The sequence below is a fragment of the Rhinolophus hipposideros genome, assembly GCF_964194185.1.
Source record: "Rhinolophus hipposideros genome assembly, chromosome: 5".
Classification (NCBI taxonomy): domain Eukaryota; kingdom Metazoa; phylum Chordata; class Mammalia; order Chiroptera; family Rhinolophidae; genus Rhinolophus; species Rhinolophus hipposideros.
The window spans coordinates 75,153,440-75,175,951 of NC_138051.1; the positions used below are offsets into that span (position 1 = coordinate 75,153,440).

Here is a 22,512-nt window from a genome sequence, read left to right on the forward strand (position 1 = left end):
TCTTAGAAACTGCCAAATATGCAACCCAGCATTATTAACTAGAGTCACCATTCTTTACATGACATCCGCAGGACTTATTTATTATTTCATGACTGGAACTTTGTACCTTTTGACTCCTTTCACCTGTTTGAAGCACACCCCATCTCCTGCCTCTGGCAACCGGCAATCTGTTCTCTGTATCTAGGAGCTTGTTTTTTATTTTCATTTTTGGACTCTACATGAAAGTGAGATCATATGGTATTTGTCTTTCTCTATATAACTTGTTTCATTTAGCATAATTCCCTAATGGTCCATCCATATTATCGCAAGTGGCATGACTTCATTCTTTTTCATGGCTAAATAACATTCTATTGTACATAAAAATTACCATTTTTAGGTTTAGGGGCAGTAAGTATATTTATCATCACTGTCATTTAGCTCTAAAACTTTTTCATCTTCTCAAACTGAAACCTTATAGACATTAAAGAATAACTCCCCATTTTCTCCTCCCTCCAGCCCCTGACAATCACCATTTTATTTTCTGTGTCTGGGAATTTGACTACTCTAGGTACCTCACATAAGTGAAATTACACAATATTTGTCCTTTTGTGTCTGTCTTATTTCACTTAGCATAATGTCTTCAAGGTTTACCTATACAGTAACTAACTTGTGTCATAATCTCCTGCCTTTTAAAGACAGATAATATCCCATTGCATATATAGACCACATTTTATTTATCCACTCATCTGTTGATGGACCTTCGGGTTGCTTCCATCTTTTGGCTATTGTGAATAAGGCTGCTATGGGAGAGCAAATATGTGTTCGGAAGTCCCTGCTTTCAACTCTTTTGGGTCTATACTCAGAGTGGAATTGTGGGGTCATATGAGGTTGGGTGCTCACTAAATGTCTGATGAGTAGACATCTCAGTGGGAATAGGGCCTCCTGATGAGGAACCACGGGAGTGAGGGGTATGGATGTTTATGGATTGGTGTGTGGAGAAGGCAGAGAAGACTGGATTTGATCTTTCCTTTTTATATTCTAAATACTACTTTCCCCTTATCACAAAAATACAGATAACTAGAAGTTCTTGAACAGGAGAATGGTGCAATGGAGATATGATGGCTTGTTTTCAGGAAATACATTGGAAGCTTGGAAAGCCACATGGCAGAATGGAGGACCACGAATCTGGTGACTGCAAAGCTGAGGGAACGCGGGAGAGTTTGGAAAAAGTGGGGTGGGAGAGGTTTTGAGGCTAGAGGACCAGGTATTTGGGGGCGCCATGAGTCGTGGTTGGGACACGGGGGTGAGATGAGAGTTTGGGGTGGCAAAGAGATCATGCACTCTGTTTATGATGAGGCACATGGGCTGAAGGCATTAGTTTGAGACTCACCAAAGCACAAGTTGGCATTGAGACCATGACAGTGACGAACCCCCAATGACCGGACGGAATGTAGGACTAGAAGCCCTGGAGTTAGTGACCCTTCCATTAAAGAAAAGGTCGGAGAGAGTCAGAAGGGGAAATGGGGGGGGGGGAGGAGAATGTAGTAGGCTTAATAGTTCCCTCCCCCTGAACATGTTCACATCTTAATCCTCGAAACCTGCGAATCTGTTGCTTTATATGGCAAAAGGAACTTTGCAAATGTGATTAAATCAAGTATTTTGAGATAGACCGTTTTGGATTAGCTGGGTGAGCTCAATGTAATCACAAGGGGCCTCATAAGAGGGAGGCAGGAGGGTCAGAGTCAGAGAGAGATTGGAAGATGCTATGCTGCTGGCTTTCAAGATGGAGGATGGGGCAGCAAGCCAAGGAATGCAGGCAGCCTCCAGAGAAAAGGCAAGACTTCCCAAGAGCCTCCAGAAGGAATGCAGCCCTTCTGACTCCTTGATTTTAGCCCAGAGACTTCTTTTGGACTTCTGACCTCTGTCACTGTATGATAGTAACTTTGGGTTGTTATAAGCCACTTTTGTGGTAATTTGTCACAGCAGCAGAGGAAACTGATACAGGGAGAGAGCTAACATCCTAAACACTGGCCGGGCATGTGTGGGTGGAAGAGGGTTTTTTAGGTGGCTGGGTGTGTTAGTAGTTTTGAATATGGAGAGTATGCCTGAAGTTATGCCACACAAGCCCTCACCTGCTGGAATAGATGCAAAACCCCAGGCGGGCTCTCTGCCCCTTTCTCACTCTGCATCAGTCATCCCTTGGTGCTTGTAACCTTCACGTGGTGGAGGAGTCCCACCTGCCTCACATGCCTCTGCGTGGATGACAGTGTGTGACCAAGCTGCCAGTGTGGCCAGGACCAACCTCGTGGGGAGGGTAAGCTCTAGGTATCCCTCTGGGTCAAATCCCCAGAATGCTGCCCTGGGAGGTTGGGAGGTCAGGTGTTATTGTCCAGGGCCTGCAGTGAGGTGGCACACGGACAGCACAGTGACGGTGTCTCTTCCTTGGCGGCCAGAGGGAGGAGGTGTACTAGTTGAGCTGGTGAAGGAATCCTCTAAACTGGGAGGCAGAGCTTTAGTGGGGGGAGGGGAGGAGCGGTGTAATCTTCTGATCTGCTGCTGTTGTAGGCAGTGAAATGTCTCCAGGAATGGTGCCTCCTCCTCACCCCCAGCCACACACAATCGAGGGGCGTCGCCCTTAGATCTGAGCCCCAGTGTCCAGCTTTCCACCAGTCTTAGTTCACTCACACAGCCACTCCCAGTGTGCAGTTTCAGGAGGGCTTTGAACCAGGAAGACCCAGATCTGCCACTGGGTGGGGGAGGGAGTCCCTCTGTCTCCCCAGGGACCAAATTTCTCTAAAGGAACAAAACTGCTTGCAGCACAAAAACTGGCCGGCAATACACTTTTTCCCAGGACGTGGAGGCCTATGGAGCCTTCATTTACATGACTAAAGGGGACTCAAGTGACTTCTAAAATAAGGCCCATCTGCTTTGAGGTGTGTCTGCCCCAGCCTACACACCCCCAGGGTAGCCGGCAAATTATCTTCTTAAAGAAGATGAAAAACACAGAACTTTCTACTGTAACTCATGATTCATTTATCACTCCCAGTAACTTTGTGAAGAGTTTACTACCATGTTTCCCTGAAAATAAGACCGGGTCTTATATTAATTTTTGCTCCAAAAGATGCATTAGGGCTTATGTTCAGGGAATGTCATCATGAGCAATCATGCTAGGGCATATTTTCTGCTTAGGTCTTATTTTCGGGGAAACACGGTATCCCTATTTGGTAGAGGCAGCAATTGAAGGCCAAGAGGTCTTGGATGGGAATCCAAGTCCTCCATCTCCATGCCCAGGGCTATTCCACTGCCCCAGGCTGTTTCTGAGATCAGACTACCCATCTGCCACCCTCAGGGAACCCTATCAAATGGAGAAAGCGTTTCTGATGGTTTTATACAGCTCCTTGTCGTGATGACTTCTGTAAACATTATTTCTCCTATAGCACAGTCCCCCACCATTAACGGAGTCTCCTTGCTGCTTGGTTTGCTTCCATCAGCCCGCTTTTCTCCTTCTGGGAGGATGGTATTCATGGCGAGGCCTCTAGGTAGAGCAAGAATAGACCTACTGGTGATTTTTGGAGTTGCAGCTGCTTTATTGTGATGTGGTTTCACCTTGTGTCTTGGTTTAGGTTCTCCCAGTGTAGGATTCTCTTTTTCAATGGCAGACTCTAAAAGAATTTTGGTGCAAGCAGTTTATTTGGAGGTGACCCAAGGAGGAACAGTGAGGGAGTGGGGAAGTGCAGCAGGGAAGGGAGAAAAGGCCACTAACATTCATCAATGAGAGGGTTACTGCTGTGGACAACTAGGGCCTAATCCTCTGGGGACTCACCAACAGACCATGAAACACACCTGCGAATTGTCTTGCTTGGGGGCGAGGAGGGTGGGGAATGTACCACTAATTCTGGTTCCTCATTGGTTGAGTGTTGCTCCTGGGGGTATTAAGTACTTTCCAGGTTCTTCCAGCCCTCTGCATAGTGAGTGGGCAGCTATAGCCAGAGGAAGCCCTTGGGGAGAAAGATGAGGCCTTGTGAGTTTGGGAAGCTGCAAGGAAACTTGTGGGCTGAGGGGGTGTGTGGGGGACGTGAATATTGTCAGCTTCACGGCATGTTAGTGGTGCCACTTCTCCCCAATCCACTAGATCAGTTGTATTAATACCATCCAGGACCCAATTTTAGTTATTTTTTAAAGCACTCGTAACTTTCATAAAGCATCACTCTTTCTTGACTTTTATTCTTTTTAAGATATCTTCCTAAGCACAGAGGTAAAATTTACTTATTTTTTAAAGATAGAATATAACTCACTCTATCTTTCAATTATGATATGGGTACCCTTTTACAAAGGTAAGATATATTGTGAGATCTTATTTTTTTTTTTTTATGTCTTGAAACAGTTATTTTGTCATCCTAGGAATTATTTTATCATTAGTCATCAATTATTTCCACTATGCTGAAAAAGACTTACATATTAAGAAAACTGAAGAATGATGGAATTATCCAGAAGGGTAATGCCATAGTATAACAAGTCATCAGTATTTTGTCATCCTCCAATTTTCTTGATTCATTGCCTGAAGTATCATGTCATTTTCCAAGAAGATATAGAAGAAGACCGAGCCACCACCTTTGTGGTCTGCTTTTAGTTTCATTGGATACAACTGAAAATTCTGAATTTTTATTTTTTACCTATAATGGCAAAGAGAGCTAGAGGAAGAGATTTCACAATTATTGTATAAATCAGAAGATGAATACAAAGAGGCAGTAGCACTCTAGAATATAAGCAAATGATGGTGGTGAAATTGATTATGTAAGAGAAATTTTAACCTATGACTCTTTAGATGATGGTGAATTAAAAATATAAAAACATAAAAGGAGTCTATCAGACCCAGATGGTTAATGGTGATAACTATTTTTCCTGGGCTACTGAGCGTTAAAGGGATAAGAGTGATTCAGTTAGTTGCAAATTTAGTTCCATGTTGTCTCCTGCCTCAGTGCCTTTGAACATGCTGTTTGTCATGCCCAGAATGCTTCCCCCTGCCCTTTGTCCAGCTTAAACATCACATCCTCAGGGAAGTTCATCCTCCAGACCGAGTTAGGCATCCTTTTTAATACCTCCCCAAACATACTATACATCTTTTTAGTACTGTGAACACTTGTAATTAGTGAATTAATTATTGACAATTAGTTGCTTAATGTCTATCTTCCCACTAATCTGTAAGCTCTTTGAGGTTAGTCACCTTGTCCCTTTGTTCCTATTGTATACCCAGTGCCTAGTGCAGTGCTAGGCACACAGGAGAGATGCAATAAAATTTGATTGGGGCCCTAATCCCAATCATTTAAGACCAAATGGTGATGATTTGCAATGAAACCTTAAACCCTAATCTGCACAAGCTCCTTGTAACAAAGCTTTCTCTGGAGCACTCGAGCACGGTACTTATGGGTCTGAAAACATGGGAAAGGCTGCTTGACCAATTGGCTCTAGCGTAAATAATAGAGACTAATAAAGCAGGCAAATGAAAGATAAAGGAGGTGAGTGGGGAAAATTCGTACACCTGGAAATAGGAGTTAACTTTTCAGTAATAAACAAAATTGTACATGCAAACATAACCTGTGCTCTGACTCTTAAAACTAATAGATTTAAGAGGATGCCAAAACTTTTGATGTGCATGCAAAATATCAAGACCACCCTTGGTAAGGTTAACCTTTATGGTTAAGCCTCAATTTTTCATCTGCATAATGGGACTAATAATACTGATCTTATAGGCTGGGCCTGAGGATATGCGATCATGTAATGAAAGTGTTTAGCAAGAAGTTCAGCTGTTGGGGGTGGGTGATGAGGGTAAAGGGGATCAAATATATGGTGATGGAAGGAGAACTGACTCTGGGTGGTGAACACACAATGGGATTTATAGACGATGTAATACAGAATTGTACACCTGAAATCTATGTAAATTTACTAACAATTGTCACCCCAATAAATTTAATAAAAAAAAAAAAAAGAAGTTCAGCTGTTAGTAGTGTAAACTGGGTTCAAGTTCTGAGTCTGCTACTTGTTACTGGTCATGTGAGTTACGTAACCTCCCAAAGTTGCAGTTTATTCCTTAGTAAAAAAGGGAAAATAATGGCACCTACTTCGTAGAGTAAATGCCGAGTCTGTGTGTTTGGCATTTGCTAAGCTCTCCTAGTTACTATTACTATTATTATTATTAATTTTAAGAACAGGTCACAGAAAAGTAACCATGTGAAAAGAGATTCCCCTGTAGGTGGAAGAGAGAGGGAAAGAGAAACAGGTGAATACAGAAGATTGCCAAGAATATGTTCACAAAGGTGTGCATTATTTCTGGTGATCATAATTGACCGCCGGTCTCTTTAGGGGGTTCCTTTCTCACCCCCGGGCACCACATGGCTTGCGTGTCATCGCAGTATATTCCTCCCACTTGAAGGTGCCTAAGAGAGGGAAATACCAGAAATAAAATTTTGTGGCATCAAGAGTCTGGGTAAAACTAGAACTACCATGTGATCCAGCAATTCCGCTTCTGGTTATTTATCTGAAGAAAATGAAAACACTAACTTGAAAAGCGATCTGCACCCATGTTTATTGCAGCATTATTTACAATAGCAGAGATATGGAAACTACCTAAGTGTCCATCGATAGATGAATGGATAAAGAAAATGTGGTACATGTACAACAACATATTATTTAGCCATAAAGAATAAGGAGGGCCAGGCCTGGTGGCTCAGGCGGTTAGAGCTCCATGCTCCTAACTCCGAAGGCTGCCGCTTCGATTCCCACATGGGCCAGTGGGCTCTCAACCACAAGGTTGCCAGTTTGATTCCTCAAGTCCCGCAAGGGATGGTGGGCTGCGCCCGCCACAACTAAGACTGAAAGGACAACAACTTGACTTGGAAAAAAGTCCTGGAAATACACACTGTTTCCCAATAAAGTCCTGTTCCCATTCCCCCAATAAAATCTTAAAACAAAAAAAATAAGGAAATCTTGCCATTTGCAACAACATGGATGGACCTTGGGTACATTATGTTAAGTGAAATAAATCAGACAGAGAAAGACAAATATAGTATGATCTCACTGATATGTAGAATCTAAAAACAAAACAAAATAAAACAAAAAAATGGAGCTCGTAGATACAGAGAACAGATTGGTGGTTGTCAGAGGTGGGGGGTGGGGGTGGGGGGTGGAAATGGGTGAAGATGGTCAAAAGGTACAAACTTCCAGTTATAAAATGAATAAATTTTAATGTACTGCACGGTGACTATAGTTAATAATACTCGTACTGCATTGCATATTTGAAAGTGCTAAGAGAGTAGATCTTAAAAGTTCTCATCATAAGGGAAAAATATATAACTATATGAAGTGACAGATGTTAACTAGACTTATTGTGGTGATTATTTCTCAATATATACATATATTAAAGCATTATGTGTACACCTTGGGCTAACACAATCTTATATGTCAAAAAAAAAAGTCTGAGTGTTGGGCCCTAAAGCCATTTATATATATATATATATATATATATATGTGTGTGTGTGTGTGTGTGTGTGTGTGTGTATATATATGTATATATATGTATATGTATATATACGTATATATACATATATATTTTTAATTATTATAAAATTCATGCCATAGTAAAAACTTGAAACAATAGAAGGTATACATAGAAAAATCATTTCCTCGCTACCCAATCCCACTCCCAGAAGTGTGGGTATCATTTTAAAAGTGTTCTGTTTATAAATATTTTTCATTTAAAAAATACATAAAAAAGCATAAATGTTTTTCATTTAAAAAAATACATCCATATTTCTTGGTTGTCTTTCCACATTAGCACACTCAGAACTGCTTCATTTTTTAAAGACTAGATAATTGATTTAACCAATTGCCTATAGATGGACATTTTGATTGATCTCTGTGTTTTATACCCAGCATCTTTACATACTGGCACATTGAATGGGAGTGTGTGAGTACTAGGAAAAGTCTCTCCTAAAAGTTTACAATTTTCATTGACTACACTAGATTCCAATGATTAGAATAGATTTTGAAAGTAGTATGTCTAGGCTGGCAGGTGGACCTGAGAGTGCAGGATCTCATTGCTAGGCGTTATTCCTATGGCAGTTCTGAAACAACTAATTAATCAACTATTGCTCTCAAATCACAGCAAACACTAGAAGGGTAGCTTATGTATAAGGTCACTGTCACTTCATTTAGAGAACTAATTGAAGTATCTCAGCAAATAGCAAAATAAAAAGAAATAAATATTTCGGAACAAGCTGTTATATTCATTTGGTATCAATAAAATGGTCCAAAATAAACCAGAAGACCATGGCAAGTTATAGCTGTGTAAATGATGAAACATGATATTTACTGTTTAAATTCAGCAGCTGAAAGAATCCCTTTGTAAGGAAGATGAAAAATAAGTTTCTGTGCATTACTTCCAGACTGCATTACTTTTTGGAAAAATATGACCAACCAGTTAGAATTTGGGTATTATTGTTACCTTTTCCTTCACTTCCACATCATAGTGATTAACTGAAGCTCTCATTTTCTGGGCACACTCTTTCCCATGTAACAGGAAAAACAGTGAACCTTTAGTGAAAGTAGGCTGAATAGCTAAATGGCCTTCGTTTTTGAGGCAGTTATTTATATTTTGAAATAATGAAATAAGAACTCGAAGCAGAATCTCTTTTGCCACATGGCCATCAAAAAGGGCAAGGAATGATGAATCCACTTGGTCACCATGTAGTCCTTCTATCATGGCTGGATTTTCAGACAAATTCAAAAACAGTTTCAAAACTTGAAACTTGTTGCTTCCATTTCCTGTAAACAACACTTGGAAAAGGTCTGCAATGTAACTGGTAAGCATGTGCTTGTGATCATTGCTAACTGTCATGTTTGTTAACAATCTTATTCTGATGAGCTGCACCGGGGAGTTGAGGGGACCAGAGAAGACATCCTCACCGACTTGATTAATATAGACCTTTATCTGATTTTATTTTCAACATTCACACTCAGGTTATTCAGTGTATTTAAAGCTATGGCCATTGATACTTTTGAGTCTGAGGGAGCTGGACATGCAGAGCTAGAGGGAAGCCATAATTGAACACTCCGGACCACTGCATTATCCATGGTTCTTTCGTTTGTCAACTTGCGGTATCATAATGATGATAGCCCCTACTGCTAGTTGTCCCCGAGTATTATGTTCTTCCTTATAACATAAACCCTGATTTTTCAGTTGGACACATTTTGCCACCTTGAGCTACGTACGACTACCTGTTTTTCAGCTTCTCTATAGCTAGATGTGATCATATGACTACATTCTAATGACTACATTCTAGCCAATGGGTAAAATGAAATGTGACTTCTGGGAAATGTCCTTAAAGAAAGAGGCATGTTCTTCTTTTACTTCCCCTTCTCCCCCCCCCCCCCCACTGCGTTGACTGGGAAACAGATGTAATGTCTAGAGCATGAGCAGCCATCTTGGACCACGAGGTAGAAGCTGCTTATTAAGAATGCCAGAGTGACATTAGAAGAAATCTGGGTTAGAGAGAGTTTAGCAGGAATATGGGTTAGAGGGATCTACCCTAAAATTTGAATGGAATTCATGTACAAAAGAGAGAAGAAATAAGCTTTTAAATTGTTTAAGTCACCCTAGTTATTTTTGATATACGTATTTTTTTCAGTTTTATTGAGGTGTAATTAACATAACACTGTGAGATATTTAAAGTGTACAACATGATGATTTGACATGTATACATTATGAAAAGATTCCAATATTGAGTTAATTAACACCTCCATCACCTTATTTATTTATGTATTTATTTACTTGTGTATTGTTGTCTATATTTAAAACTTCGGGACTGACCTTAGTAAGGTTAGCTTCTGTAGATCAATCTCATCTGCATAATGGGACTATCAATACCTACCTCAGTCCAATGCTAAATGTTACCGCTAGTTAGTCATAAATCCAGAACTAGAACCCAGGCTTCCTAGCTCAGTGGTATATTTGAAATGAGTCCTGGACCTCAGACACAACTCATCTTCTTCTGTTGCTACCATTGTCACAAGTGAATCGAACATAAATCAAGGTATGTTTATATTATAGAAGCACTTTTCTTCAAAACTCCACTTAAGATGTACCTTCTTCATGAGACCTTATGCCCATTTGGTCTATAAGTGGGTCCCTGCTTTCTGAGTCCCAAATACACATTGCGGATTGCTCTTAAATATGGTCTCCAGGTAGCTGTCTGCTCTGTGTCTTAAATTAGATTGTAACCTCTCAGAGGGCAGCGTGTGCACCCACAGATTTCTCATAATGACGAGCATTGTGCTGGGCACAGAAGGAAATGCTTCAAAGGGCTTGTTAAAATGAATGGAAAGGCTCCATTTTGAATATGAGACAAGGCAAGCCTCCTCTGGATTATATAGAAATACAAATATATTTGAAACAGGCGTTCCTAGCTAGTACTAAATATTTGAGGCTTTCAGGCCTCAATATGGGATATGAAGTATTATATTTCTTCCACTGAAATATCCCCTTGCAAACAGAAGTCTCTCAGGACCAGGAGTATGGCTGAAACTGGACAGACCAGATGCCAGGATAGCTAGATTTATTTTTGGATGATAAGCCTGGTCTCCAGGGAAAGAAGGAACTTGTCAATTTCATTCTTTGCTTGGATCTGAAGATTGAACCTGGCAGAGAGACACTGTTTGGGACTAATAGTTCTCTGGAATTTCTAACCTTTTCAGGGCTTGGGAGGAGTTGGGAGAAGAAAATGCATCATTTGAATGATGGTCATGGTTACGACAGGCCCCACATGCCAACCAGAGGGAAAGAAAATACTTGCTGAGCAAAGTAACTGGAAAGCAGTTGCTCATATTTTAAACTAAACTACATGGTTGAAATCCAGAATAATGTAGACTTTTGGACCAACGAACACTTGGAAATAAGCTCTCTGGCTGGAAAGCAGCATGTGGTGTTGTGGATGGAAAGGACTACTGCAATGCCTTTTCCCTGGGCATTTGGTGCTGCCAGATACTCGGGGGCCATCTCAAGCATATTTACTTACTTCAACAGATTTCTCAATAATTCCAGCAACAGAAAGAAGTTGACCAGCTTGATGGGGTGCATGTGGCCAGGTGGTAGAGTCAGGACAAACCTGTCAGGCTGCTGAGCCTGATGATAACGTTTCCATCCTGCCGAGCCTTTGGTGGGTAAGCACTTAGGTGGGCACATGGGAATTGATGTAAGTGCTGCAGGAGGCAAAGTATTACTGGACAAGTGACACAAGTCCAGCTGGGCAAATCCCCAGGATGCCAGATCACAAGGGCTGTTTTCAGGAAGGCCTGACCCTGGCTGTTTCCACGCTCTTTCCCTGAAGTTCAGTGAAGTCAGAAGTCTCGTTTCCTTTGCAAGCCACTGAAGAAATTCCCTACGAGCACATAGGGAATGTCTAACCCTATGGCATTTGAGATGAAACATAGCAGTCATCACATGACAGAGGCAGAATTAGACTCTGAAAACCTGGGCTTGAATCTCGGCTGTCATTTGCCAGCCAAATGAGGCCAGGCAAGTCACAATCTCATGGAGTATCCATTTACCTGTCAGTGAAGTTGGACCTATCTACTCCACAGGATCATTCTGAGGATAAAGTGAGATGGGCATTTGTCCTGCCCTCTGTGTGTGCCAGATGGTAATATTTCTAACATAACCATTCTAAGGGCTTTATATACTCCACCTCTTTTAGTACGGACAACAACTCATGAAGCGGGTGGTATTTTTATCCCCATTTTACAGAGGGGAAAACTGGACCCCACACAAGTAAAGTGCCTTGTGCAAGGTTATACCACTAGGTGGCAGACCCAGGATTTGACCCCATCCTGTCTGGCTCCAGAGAGCTGCTCTTACCACTGCACTATTTCCCAGCAGAGGAAGCTAGGCACTTCTCTTAGAGGTGGTCTTCATTTTTGTTTGGAGACCCACAAGTCCTTTGTACGTGTTCCAGCAACCAGTCTGGGCTTTTTAATCCGAGGGCACTGGGGAGAGTTGAAGCATTTTAAACAGGGAATGGTAGATTCAGATTTGCTCTTTGGAGGAATGACTGACTGTAGGGTAGAGGCTGGATGGGGAAGGCAAGGGGAGTCGGCAAAACTGAATGCAGGAGTTGGGTGGGAAGCTTGTTCATACAACCCAGAGAGACGTCTTAAGGGAGCAGTGCTAACCTTTGTCAGGACCTCTCAGGTCCAGACAGGGAGGAGGAGTTAAGTGCCGTGTTGCTTCCAATCTGGCTGGAGAAAAGATTTCTTCCTCCTGAAGTGAGTGGTCCACTCTAATGGAATTAGACTCTAAGGATTGTACTCCACATAAGAAGACAAACCATGGTTCTCTTGGATGAATGTAGTGGACCACCTTGCTCTGGTTGTGGAGCTGGTGTGATGTGGCTCTGACTATTCACGAGATGGCCCTCTGGGGACCACCCTGGGCAGAGTTCCTCCAACACCTGACTGGACCCTTTGCTGTGCTGTCATCTACAAGTGGGTTGGGCATACAGGAGAGGTTTCCCCTCCCTCCTCTGACCCATCTCTGGGGTCTGTGCACCCATAACTTTCCCTCCCACGGATGCTTTCTCCTCCCTCTCCCCCACTAGAAGACCAGGGTCTCTCTGATCCCCTTCCCCAGGGCTCCTAGGCCACACACAGGCTGCCCCTTGGCCCTACAGTTCCAGGCAGGGAGCCAGAAGCCTGGGTTCCAATTCCAGGTTCACTATAGGCCACACTGGGCATTACGGCTCACCCATAGACACCCCTCTCCTCCGCCCCCCAGCAGGCAGATGCCTAGCAGTGCTTCACTTTGTTTCCTTGACACTTCTCCTGGGGCAACCGCTGTGGGGCTTGGGGTGTCACCCTCTGGAAGATTCTTTGACAGAAGCTCCCCACCCTCAATGCTGATCACAGTCTGCTCTGTGCACCTCATCTGACGACTTCCCAGTTCTTGGTGTTGGTGCAGTGGGAAGTGGATTTCTTAGCGCCTCTGCGGCCTACGATCCTCATCTTAAAAATGGGGCGAGGAGTATTTTCCCTGCTTATTTCATTGGGCTGTTGTGCGACAACACATGTACTTGAGCTGAAACCTATACATGCCTAAGGCATAGTCATTAGCCGGGTTGGCATTCTGGTGGGTTAAGGCTGATGGAGCTCTCGTAGGCTTCCTCAGACAGAAAGTTCCTCTTGACCCCAGTCTCTCCGGGAGCCCACTGCAGCGGAGCAACCGTGTGTAGCTCCTCAGTGGGGTTGACCGCGAGCCGCCCCTCTTTCCTTTCTCCCATTGGCTTTCACCTGCCAGAGAGGCGGCTGCTACGGGCCTCTCGGCCCGTCAATCAGGGCCGCCGGGCTCCGCCCCGCCCCTCCCGGGGATTTATAACGGGAATTCCCATGGCTCGGGCTCTGGCATCCAACCTGCTGCCGCTGCGGCCCGGCCGAGCCCAGCGGGTGCCGCGCGCGGAGCACACGCTCTCACTTCAGCTCCCTCCTTCGCGGTTCATGACTGTGCGCTCTGCCCGCAGCCTCCAGCCCGCGCCGCACCGCCTCCGCCGCCGCCGCCCCCAGCGCCCCCGAGGGAAGGAAAGCAGCGAGGCAGGCGCAGCTGTGCGCCCCGCGGAGCCCGCGACCCCGGCCCGCAGCCCGCTGGCACCATGCTGCCCGCGCGCTGCGCCCGCCTGCTCACGCCCCACTTGCTGCTCATGTTGGTGCAGCTGTCCCCGGCTCGCGGCCACCGCACCACGGGCCCCCGGGTAAGTGCGCCCCCAGCCGCGCGCCCACCTGCAGAGGGAGACCGAGGTCGCTCGCCCACATCCTCGGGGGCGGGGGGAGGGGAAAGGGAGGTGTCAGACTTTGTCCCCCCTCTTCACCTACTACCCAGTCAACTGTGGGCTTCTTATAGAAGTTGCTGTAATAAAAATTTCACCCATTGTCTTTCCCCCACCCCCAATCCTTTCTCTCAGCACCGACTCTGCCTACCCTCTAATCCCCCCGAACTGTCACTGGTGGTTTTTTCCCAATGCTTTCTCCCAGGGCAGTTTGCTCGAAGACCCTTAGAAGTGCCTCCTGAGTCCGAGAGTGGCTAGTTCTCCGCTCAAGTAGGGCTGCCCTGTGGTCTCACACTGCACCCGCTCCCCGAGCGCTGGCGTTCTTGGCAGGCGGCGGGGGGGGGGGGGGGGGGGGAGGGGGAGGGGGCAGCTCTGTCTCTAGAGTTTTAGGTTACCCGAGAGCCACACAAGGACCTTGTGTTGTTGTTGTTTTAAAAAGCGATCGCTGCTCGTAAAACCCACAGCAGATAATTTTAATGCTCTTTCCTGCTGCGCACAGTCCTGGAGGAGAGGTAGAGGTGGGGGCTGTGAAGAGGTGGAGAGGAGCTGCGCAGCGTGCAAGGGTCTCTTCTCCTGGGTTCGGGGCTGGGAGCTTGGACTATTTGTTGAACCTTGGTCTGATTGGAGTTTATGAACGATATGAAACGTGCCAATTCTGTACACAGGACAGGCTGTCCAGGGCATTGTAAACTCTCCTGGAACCAACAGCATTTTGTTCATTTCTGGACTAGATTATTGCTCCCCCTAACCCCCACAATTGATCTAATGAAAGATTCCACTGCCTTAAAAAATGTTCTGTTAAACTACCTCGTTCGTTGTTCATTTGACCGAACTTATCCAGACAATCTCTGGCCAAGAATTAGCTTATGTCAGGGCAATCGCCTCTCAGGGTAGCTGCTTGCCTCAACCCGCAGGCATGGTGAGAGTCCATGGAAGTAGCTACTTAGGATCTTTGCAAAAACAAAGTTGGCTGCTTAACCAACGTGTGCTTTGCTGGCTATCCTTGGGCCTCGCCTCATTACCACCTGTTCAGATTGCAGGTTCTTTATTCATAGCTCTTGCTATATGAGAATCATCTTTATAGCTGTCGTGTGTGGAGCAAAAGCCTTGCAAAGTTTGACGAGCCTTAATGACTGCCCAGATGCCGGCTGATTGCATCCGAGCCCAGCTATCACTGTGAGATCAGATTTGCAGCCACTTAGGAAAGAAAAGTGTTTGTCCCCGTGTTGGGCCGGCCCTTGCTTTTATGACCAGATGTGCAACAGCAGCAGTTAAAGTGCGGCAGATTAGATCCAGGGCGTGTCGTAAATCCTCGACAGCAGGCCTTCTCAAAGCTGGGGCAAGTCAGGGCTCCGGGAGTGACTTTTATGGGTGCAGATGAGGATGCCTTTTAAATGAAGCTGCTTGGTGTGATATTAGGACTCACAGCTCTTAAACTCTGAGGTCAGGAGAGCCATGGTGTTCTCTCCAATAATTAGGAACAGTCAAGACAGAGATGCAGAACAGAGCACCCCCGACTGAAATCTGGATGCCCGCCCACAGGAGAGGCCCAGAGACAAATGGTGGGGGTCTCGTTTGCTGCTGGGCATGTCTAGAGTCTCAAGCCATATGGCTCTCCTTCCCTGCCTTTCCTGAAATTGGAGGAAGCAACTTTTCAGGGAAATCTAGGGACTTCACGGGAAAATAGGAGCATTGGTTACGTCTCCCTTCAGCTTCTTTAGTTTTTTAATTTGATAGAAGTGATAGAACATAAACAGGACATGTAAATAGGATTTTTATGTGCCCCAGCTGCGTTTTCTCTCTCTCTCTCTCTCTCTCTCTCTCTCTCTCTCTCTCACACACACACACACATACACACACACACACACACACACACACAGTTTAGAAAGCTTGAGCTTGTGGTTACCTGAGTGCATTTATAGGCAACAGTAAGGCTACTATTTATGAACACGTGGGTTAGGCATTTCCAGGATTGTTTATGCTTATAAGAACATTCTGCAAGTGAAATTCAGGGAGGCTGAGCAGCTTGCGTGAAACACTCCTGGTGCACATGCAGCTCCGTGAGCCAAATCCCAGTTTATAGGGATGTACAGGTTGTGTGCTTGCCACACCACCAAGCAGCTGTAGGGAATGTTTATCCACCTTGGGACGCCGTTGCTATTAAAGGAAGAGATGGCTCGATGAGAAAATACAGGACCCAGGTGCACAGGCGAGTTTGTCAGAAAGAGTTAACACTATTTTGGGCTGTCTGTCTCACTAAAGGGTCTTTGAGTTCCTACCTATCCCCAAAGACTCCATTTCTCTTCTGTGGCTTCTTGGTGGCCTCTGCAGTGTGGCACTGGTGGTGAGCGGCAGTGTCATAGGAGGAGCAGAAACATCTGGCTTGTTGCAGTATTCCCTTGGGCACCCCTGAGTCTCTTCTGTTAATCTTTTGAGTGACAGAGGCTTAAGGATTGGCATCTTTTCCAGCTGGCTTTCTAGGAAACCGAGAGCATGCCCTTTCCGTTTAACTTTATCTGGCTCACTAATTGAGCTCCCCGGAGGCCTAGACCCCAATCCTTGCCCCCTTATTTGCTTCCTGCCTTCATAAAATTCCTGACATTTGTTTGACTCTGGAAACCAGCAGCGATCAAGTATCAGATTGGAGGCTGTTGTATAGGAAGCACCTGAGTTTTCAGTCTCTCAGCCCTCAGCAGCTGCGTGGCTACCTGGGACACTGGTCAGGATCCTTTTAATTACCAAGGAGGCAGCCATTTCTTTAATCCTGGACAATTTACTGAAAATGTTTCAGGGGTGGGATGGGGTGGGGGAGGGGCTCTCCTGGGCCAGTGGAGTCTGGCCGATGGTCAAGCTAAGCCAACTGCCTGTCTTTGTTTAATCCTCTGTCTGCCCTTGAGGACTGCGAGCTAGGTGAGGGTGGGAACTGTGTCCATCTTGTCCGTTGGTGTATTCCCAGAGCTCAGCACAGGGGATTGACTTCGGTGCTGTTTGTGGAATGAACAAATATATGCTGATAATGTGTGTTTCACAGTGATCCATGAGTACCACTTTTTTGGTGCTTCAGCAGGAAGGAAGTAGGAAGGAAGGAGTTTAAGAAGTTTGGGAAATAGGAGACATGGGCAGGTCAAGAAGTCGGAGTAAGACATTTGATTTTTTAATTGTTTCAGATCTGTACTTCATTTGTCCTCTCTTCTGTTGCTTACTTGGTTCATCCTGCAAAACCCAGCTCCAGCATCCCTCTCTAGGAATTTGCCTGCAGAACACCCTGTTGGTTAGAATTGATCACTCTTACCTTCGCACAACTTCGGTATCTGATTCACTTGTGTTCTAACTTTTGCTAATCCTTCAACAGTGAGCATCTTGACATTGGGCCAGTGTCTTCATCTTCTTAGCACTAACTGGCCCCTTTGGCAATTCGTGCATGATCCTGTCCTGTTACATGAACAAGCTCGAAAACCCTGGAGGGCAGAATAGAGATCTTATTGGTCACAATGCAAAGCATTCTGTAAATATTTATTGAAATGAATTTGACTCTACAGTGATCTCCAAGCTGGACACCCTGCTCTCATTTAAATCGGAAATTGGTTACTTACAAATGATTTTTTTACTCATGTTTAGGCTTTTGTTCTTTGTTTAAAAATAAGTATGTATGGTGGTTATAGAAGGTTTGGGGGAGGAGAGAGAGAGCAAGCAAACTTGGATGGGGAGCAGGTTTTAGCTCTCCCCTAAACCTATTTTTTTTTTTTTACCTTGTATTTATCAAATGTGAAGCAGCTTCTTGACAGTTACCTTGCATTTGACTGGCCTGCCTCAGTGTCTGGACCAGGGTGGGTCCTTGTGTCTGTATAGATGCCCTTCTTATTGTCTGTGTGCCCGAAAAGCAGCCTTCTTTTCCACATGGGGGATTTATCTGAGATGCTACTCAGATGTTTGGCTAAGAACCTGGTTTAATCATTTTGACAGAGCTGACATGTGAAATTTAAAGAAACAAAAACTGAGGAAGGCAGGAAGAGGACATAATCATCTTAGAAATTCTAGGACATTCAATCAAATGAAAATATTTTGCTATTGTCCCATTATCTCCTAAAGTTGAACATTCAGTTTTCTATGGCCCAGCGATTCCACTTCTAGGTATATATGCCCAAGAGCAGCTCAGGTCCATATGAGACATATGCAACTATGATCACAATACCATGAGCCTGGTAAAGGCCCAAATGCCCATCAGTTTGTGGGCAGATGAAGACTGAGATGTACTCACTCAGTGGAGAATTAAACACAGTCAAAACATATGAACAACAGTCACATGTAAATAAATATATGGACAAATCTTGTTAATAGGACATTAAGTAAAAGAAATGCACCAAAAGATGCAGCATGACAGCTTTTATACACTTATGAATAGTTAAGTTAAAGAAAAAAGCTTTTAGGTATACATGTAGCTGCAATAAAACTCTGCTAAAAGAAAAGCAAGGTACCATGCGCACAGGATTCAGGGGGAAGTTAGGGTGAGGCAGGGGGACAGATTGGTGGGGGAAATCATAGGGTTAGCGTAAGTTAGTGTCAGTACTTAACTCTATTTGTGTGTGTGGGGCGGAGGATGGGTTTGAAGGTATTTGTTCATTAGTAAAGTTCTAATAGCTGATCAAATAAAAAATAAAAGCGAGCCCTGCATGGACCAGTGTTGAGTGTATCATGAACCAAAGTTTATGATTAATGCAATTTTTTGCACTTGAGGTCAGACCAACAAAAATTCCCTAAGTAAGGACTCCTTTCTGGCTTCCTTCTGCTCCCTCTGCCCTCTTTCCAGATGTGCATGTGGCCCTACCTAAAATACCACCTTGGGGAGTGATTATTGGCTTTTGTTTCAATTCTTGGTCAGTTAGACCCAGAACCCTGGCATAAATATCTACACCAGCTGGCCAAAGGGCTTGTGTAAAGCTGAGCTGGCGGTGGGCAATCTTCCCTCTCCCTTGCGCAGGGGAATCAGCTCTGGACATCTGAGCGCCCAGCCCTACAGAGCAGAAGAGTTCACTAGCTGAGGCCTGGGTCAGAAGCCTTTGCCAGTGTGGAGCGGGGGAGGCGTGTTTCTGGTTTGAGGCCCGTCTTCATTCCGACCTCCTCCCTTGCCCCCCTTTGCAGAGGCTGGGGGAGGGGGCATGGTTCTGCTTAGCAGGTACAGGGCACCCTTTCTCTCCCGACCACATAGAGATCTATTGTTTAAGCAGCCAAGTTCCTGGCATTGCTGTTGGTGGTGGGGGATGTCCTTGCGGAGGCCCCCTCCTTTAGCATTTGTCACTGTGGAGCTGTTTAGGAGAGGACAAGGGTTGAGTTGCGGATGAGAAATCGATCGGACTTGCTTCTGAGGCCTGCCAAACAGGGTTAGCATTGTACATATGTGCTCCGCACGAATCCTGAGTCACCCAGGGGGTAAGAGGATTGGATCTCAGTGAACACTCCCAATAGCCCCGTGAAGACCCCAAAGCGACATTGGGCATTATTGCAATTAATTGGATTTCCCTTTGCAACTGACATCTTCTAAACTCCATGGCTAAATCACAATTAATCTGACCTTTGGCAGACATTTAAGCTTGTTAGCTGTGGAGCTCTGTGTACTTCCTGGATGCTGCCTTGGTGGGTTTCAGCCTCCTGGTTTTGGAACCAGAGGCAGCCTCTACAAAGCAGGGAAGGCCACACAGGAGAGTCTCAGGAGAGCCCCTCCCACCACCAGGGAGGACCAGCCCTGAGTGAGGTTCCATGAGATAATGTGTCAGGGGCTTTGAAACCTGATAAATACTCTACAGATGTGAGTGACATGCCCCTCCCCCTTAAAAATCATTTCGCACTCCAGTGTTGATCTGATAACTATAACTACTTATATGTAAGGTAAGGCTTAACGTGTTTTTTTAAAACAGTATTGACAGTGGAGAAAAACTGGACCCACTTCTCCGGATGGTTTCTTTTTAGGATTATATAAGCTTCTCTAGGACAGTACTGAGAGTTGTAAACATTTTTTGTGGATGTTTATTGTGCATCTGTTCTTGAAAACTTCTGCAAAGCCCCTGGGGAAAGGGCACACAAGTAGATAGTATGTAAGTAGATAATAAGTAAGTGAGGTGGAGAGTGTTATGAAAGGACATGAATCACTTCTTCAGGTACCTAGTACCACTGACGTGCTCAAAAACAATGACTGCCAATAGACCTTGTTGTCAGGATGGAAATGTTCTCTATCTGTACTGTCCAATATTAGACACGTGCAGCTAATGAAGCGTTAAATAAGGTTAATACAACTGAGGAACTGAAGTTTTAATTTAATTTGATTTTAATTAATTTAAATGTAAATGTTAATAGCCACCTGTGGCTAATGGCTATCTTATTGGACAGCACTGATCTCTACGGGCCCAGTCTTACTTCTGACTGGATATCCCCACGTGTCCCAGACTTCCACTGCACTGAACCATGTCACGTTTCCTGACCGCTCCTTCCCTCCCCAATCGGTGTCTGTCAAAATCCTGCCCTTGGTTTGAGAGGTTCAGCTGGCTCCACAGAGCCCGCCCAGCCTCGCTGCAGGCAGAGTTCAGCCCCCTGTGCCTTGCTTACTCCTGGGTCTTCCCTGTGATCCAGCTGACCATCGGAGGGAGGGGACTCGGGCAGCTTTAGCACAGGCTTTGGAGGTGAGTCTGGCTCTGCCACCATGAGTCTGGGCTAATAATTTAACCTCTCGGGTCCTCCGTCCCTGATTTGTCCAATGGAGGGCTGAGCATGTTAGGTTGGTGCAATTTTTACAATTATTTTTAACCTTTGAAACCGCAATTACTTTTGCACTAACCTAATACGTTCTAAAGTGGTGGGAAGGATGAAGAGGGGTGTCTGAGCTTCTTCTGTTGTAACAAATACCACACACTTAGTGGCTTAAACAACACACATTAAAGGAGAGTTTTCGATGAGCAGGTCTCAATGGGTTAAAAAATCCGCGAAGCTGAGCTCTTAGGGGAGAATCTGTTTTCTTGCCATTTCCAGTTTCTAGAAACTGCCTACATTCTTGAGCTTGTAGCTTCTTTCCACCTTCAAAGCCAGCAATAACTGGTTCAATCTTTTTCATGTTGCATTTCTATGGTCCTGACTCATTTTTTTTTTTAAATTAAAGTTTATTGGAATGGCAATTGTTAGTAAAGTTACATGGGTTTCAGGTGTGCAATTCTGTATTACATCATCTATATCTCACATTGTGTTCACCACCCAGAGTCAGTTCCCCTTCCATCACCATATATTTGATCCCCTTTACCCTCTTCTACCTACCCTCTCCTCCCTGACCCTCTGGTAACCATGAAACTATTGTCTGTGTCTATGAGTTTCTGTTTCTTCAATTGTTTATCTTGTTCTTTTGTTGTTCTCAGTTTTATATGCCACGTATCAGTGAAATCATATGGTTCTTGACTTTTTCTGCTGACTTATTTCACTTAGCATCATAATCTCATTTCAAGATCCATCCATGTTGTCGCAAATGACACTCTTTCACCTTTTTTATGGCAGAGTAGTATTCCATTGTGTATATATACCATATCTTCTTTATCCAATCGTCTGTCAAAGGACATTTTGGTTGTTTCCATGTCTTGGCCACTGTAAATAAAGCTGCAGTGAACATCAAAGCACATATATCTTTACGGATAAATGTTTTCAGATTTTTTGGGTAGATACCCAGGAGAGGGATTGCTCGGTCATATGGTAATTCTATTCGTAATTTTTGAGCCACTTCCATAGTGGCTGCACCAGTCTGCATTCCCACCAACAGTGTCTGAGGGTTCCTTTTTCTCCACAGCCTCTCCAACACTTGTTACTATTTGTCTTGATGATAGCCATTCTGACTGGTGTGAGGTGATACCTCATTGTGGTTTTTATTTGCATTTCTCTGATGATTAGTGATGTTGAACATTTTTTCATATGCTTATTGGCCATCTCCATGTCCTCTTTGGAGAAATATCTATTCAGGTCCTCTGCCTATTTTTTAATTGGATTGTTTGTGTTTTTTTTGTTGTTGTTGAGTTGTATGAGTTCCTTATATATTTTGGACATTAGCCCCTTATCGGAGGCGTTGTTTGCAAAAATCTTCTCCCATTCGGTTGGTTGCCTCTTTATTTTGTCGATGGTTTCTTTTTCTGTGCAGAAGTTTTTAGTTTCATATAGTCCCATTTCATTTATTTTAGCTTTTACTTCCCTTGTCTTTGAAGTCAAATTCATAAAATCCTCTTTGAACCCAACGCCCATAAGTTTCGTACCTATGTTTTCTTCTGTGCAGTTTATTGTTTCAGGTCTTATGTTTAGGTTTTTGATCCGTTTTGAGTTAATTTTCCATTTTGAGTTAATTTTGATACACAGTGACAGATAGCAATCTAGCTTCATTCTTTTTTAAAAAAAAATTTTATTGGGGAATATTGGGCAACAGTATGTTTCTCCAGGGCCCATCAGCTCCAGGTCATTGTCCTTCAGTCTAGTTGTGGAGAGCGCAACTCACTGGCCCATATGGGAATCAAATCAGCAACCCTGTTCAGAGTTTGTGCTCTAACCAACTGAGCCACCCGGCTGCCCCTAGCTTCATTCTTTTGCAGGTGGCTTTCCAATTCTCCCAGCACCATTTGTTGAAGAGGCTGTCTTTTCTCCATTGTATGTTTTT

General features: G+C 44.3%; 1 protein-coding gene and 1 pseudogene across 8 annotated transcripts in view; one reads left to right on the top strand and one right to left on the bottom strand.

Annotated features, from left to right (window-relative positions):
- Positions 1 to 8,455: 8,455 nt before the first annotated feature.
- On the bottom strand, positions 8,456 to 9,024 carry LOC308497904 (armadillo repeat-containing protein 10-like; annotated as a pseudogene). Its single transcript has one exon. The product of its transcript is annotated as an armadillo repeat-containing protein 10-like (transcript).
- Positions 9,025 to 13,424: 4,400 nt separating this feature from the next.
- SMOC1 (SPARC related modular calcium binding 1) overlaps positions 13,425 to 22,512 on the top strand; it is a 142,544-nt gene continuing 133,456 nt past the window's right edge. For 3 of the 7 annotated variants that reach the window (XM_081047574.1, XM_081047576.1, XM_081047571.1), the window contains exon 1: positions 13,463 to 13,769. In XM_081047574.1, the coding sequence (XP_080903700.1) occupies positions 13,671 to 13,769 (99 nt within the window). In that variant the 5' untranslated portion in view covers positions 13,463 to 13,670. Of the gene's footprint in view, positions 13,770 to 22,512 lie in introns of all 7 variants that reach the window. The other 4 variants (XM_081047573.1, XM_081047575.1, XM_081047572.1 and 1 more) reach the window with 3 other exon arrangements.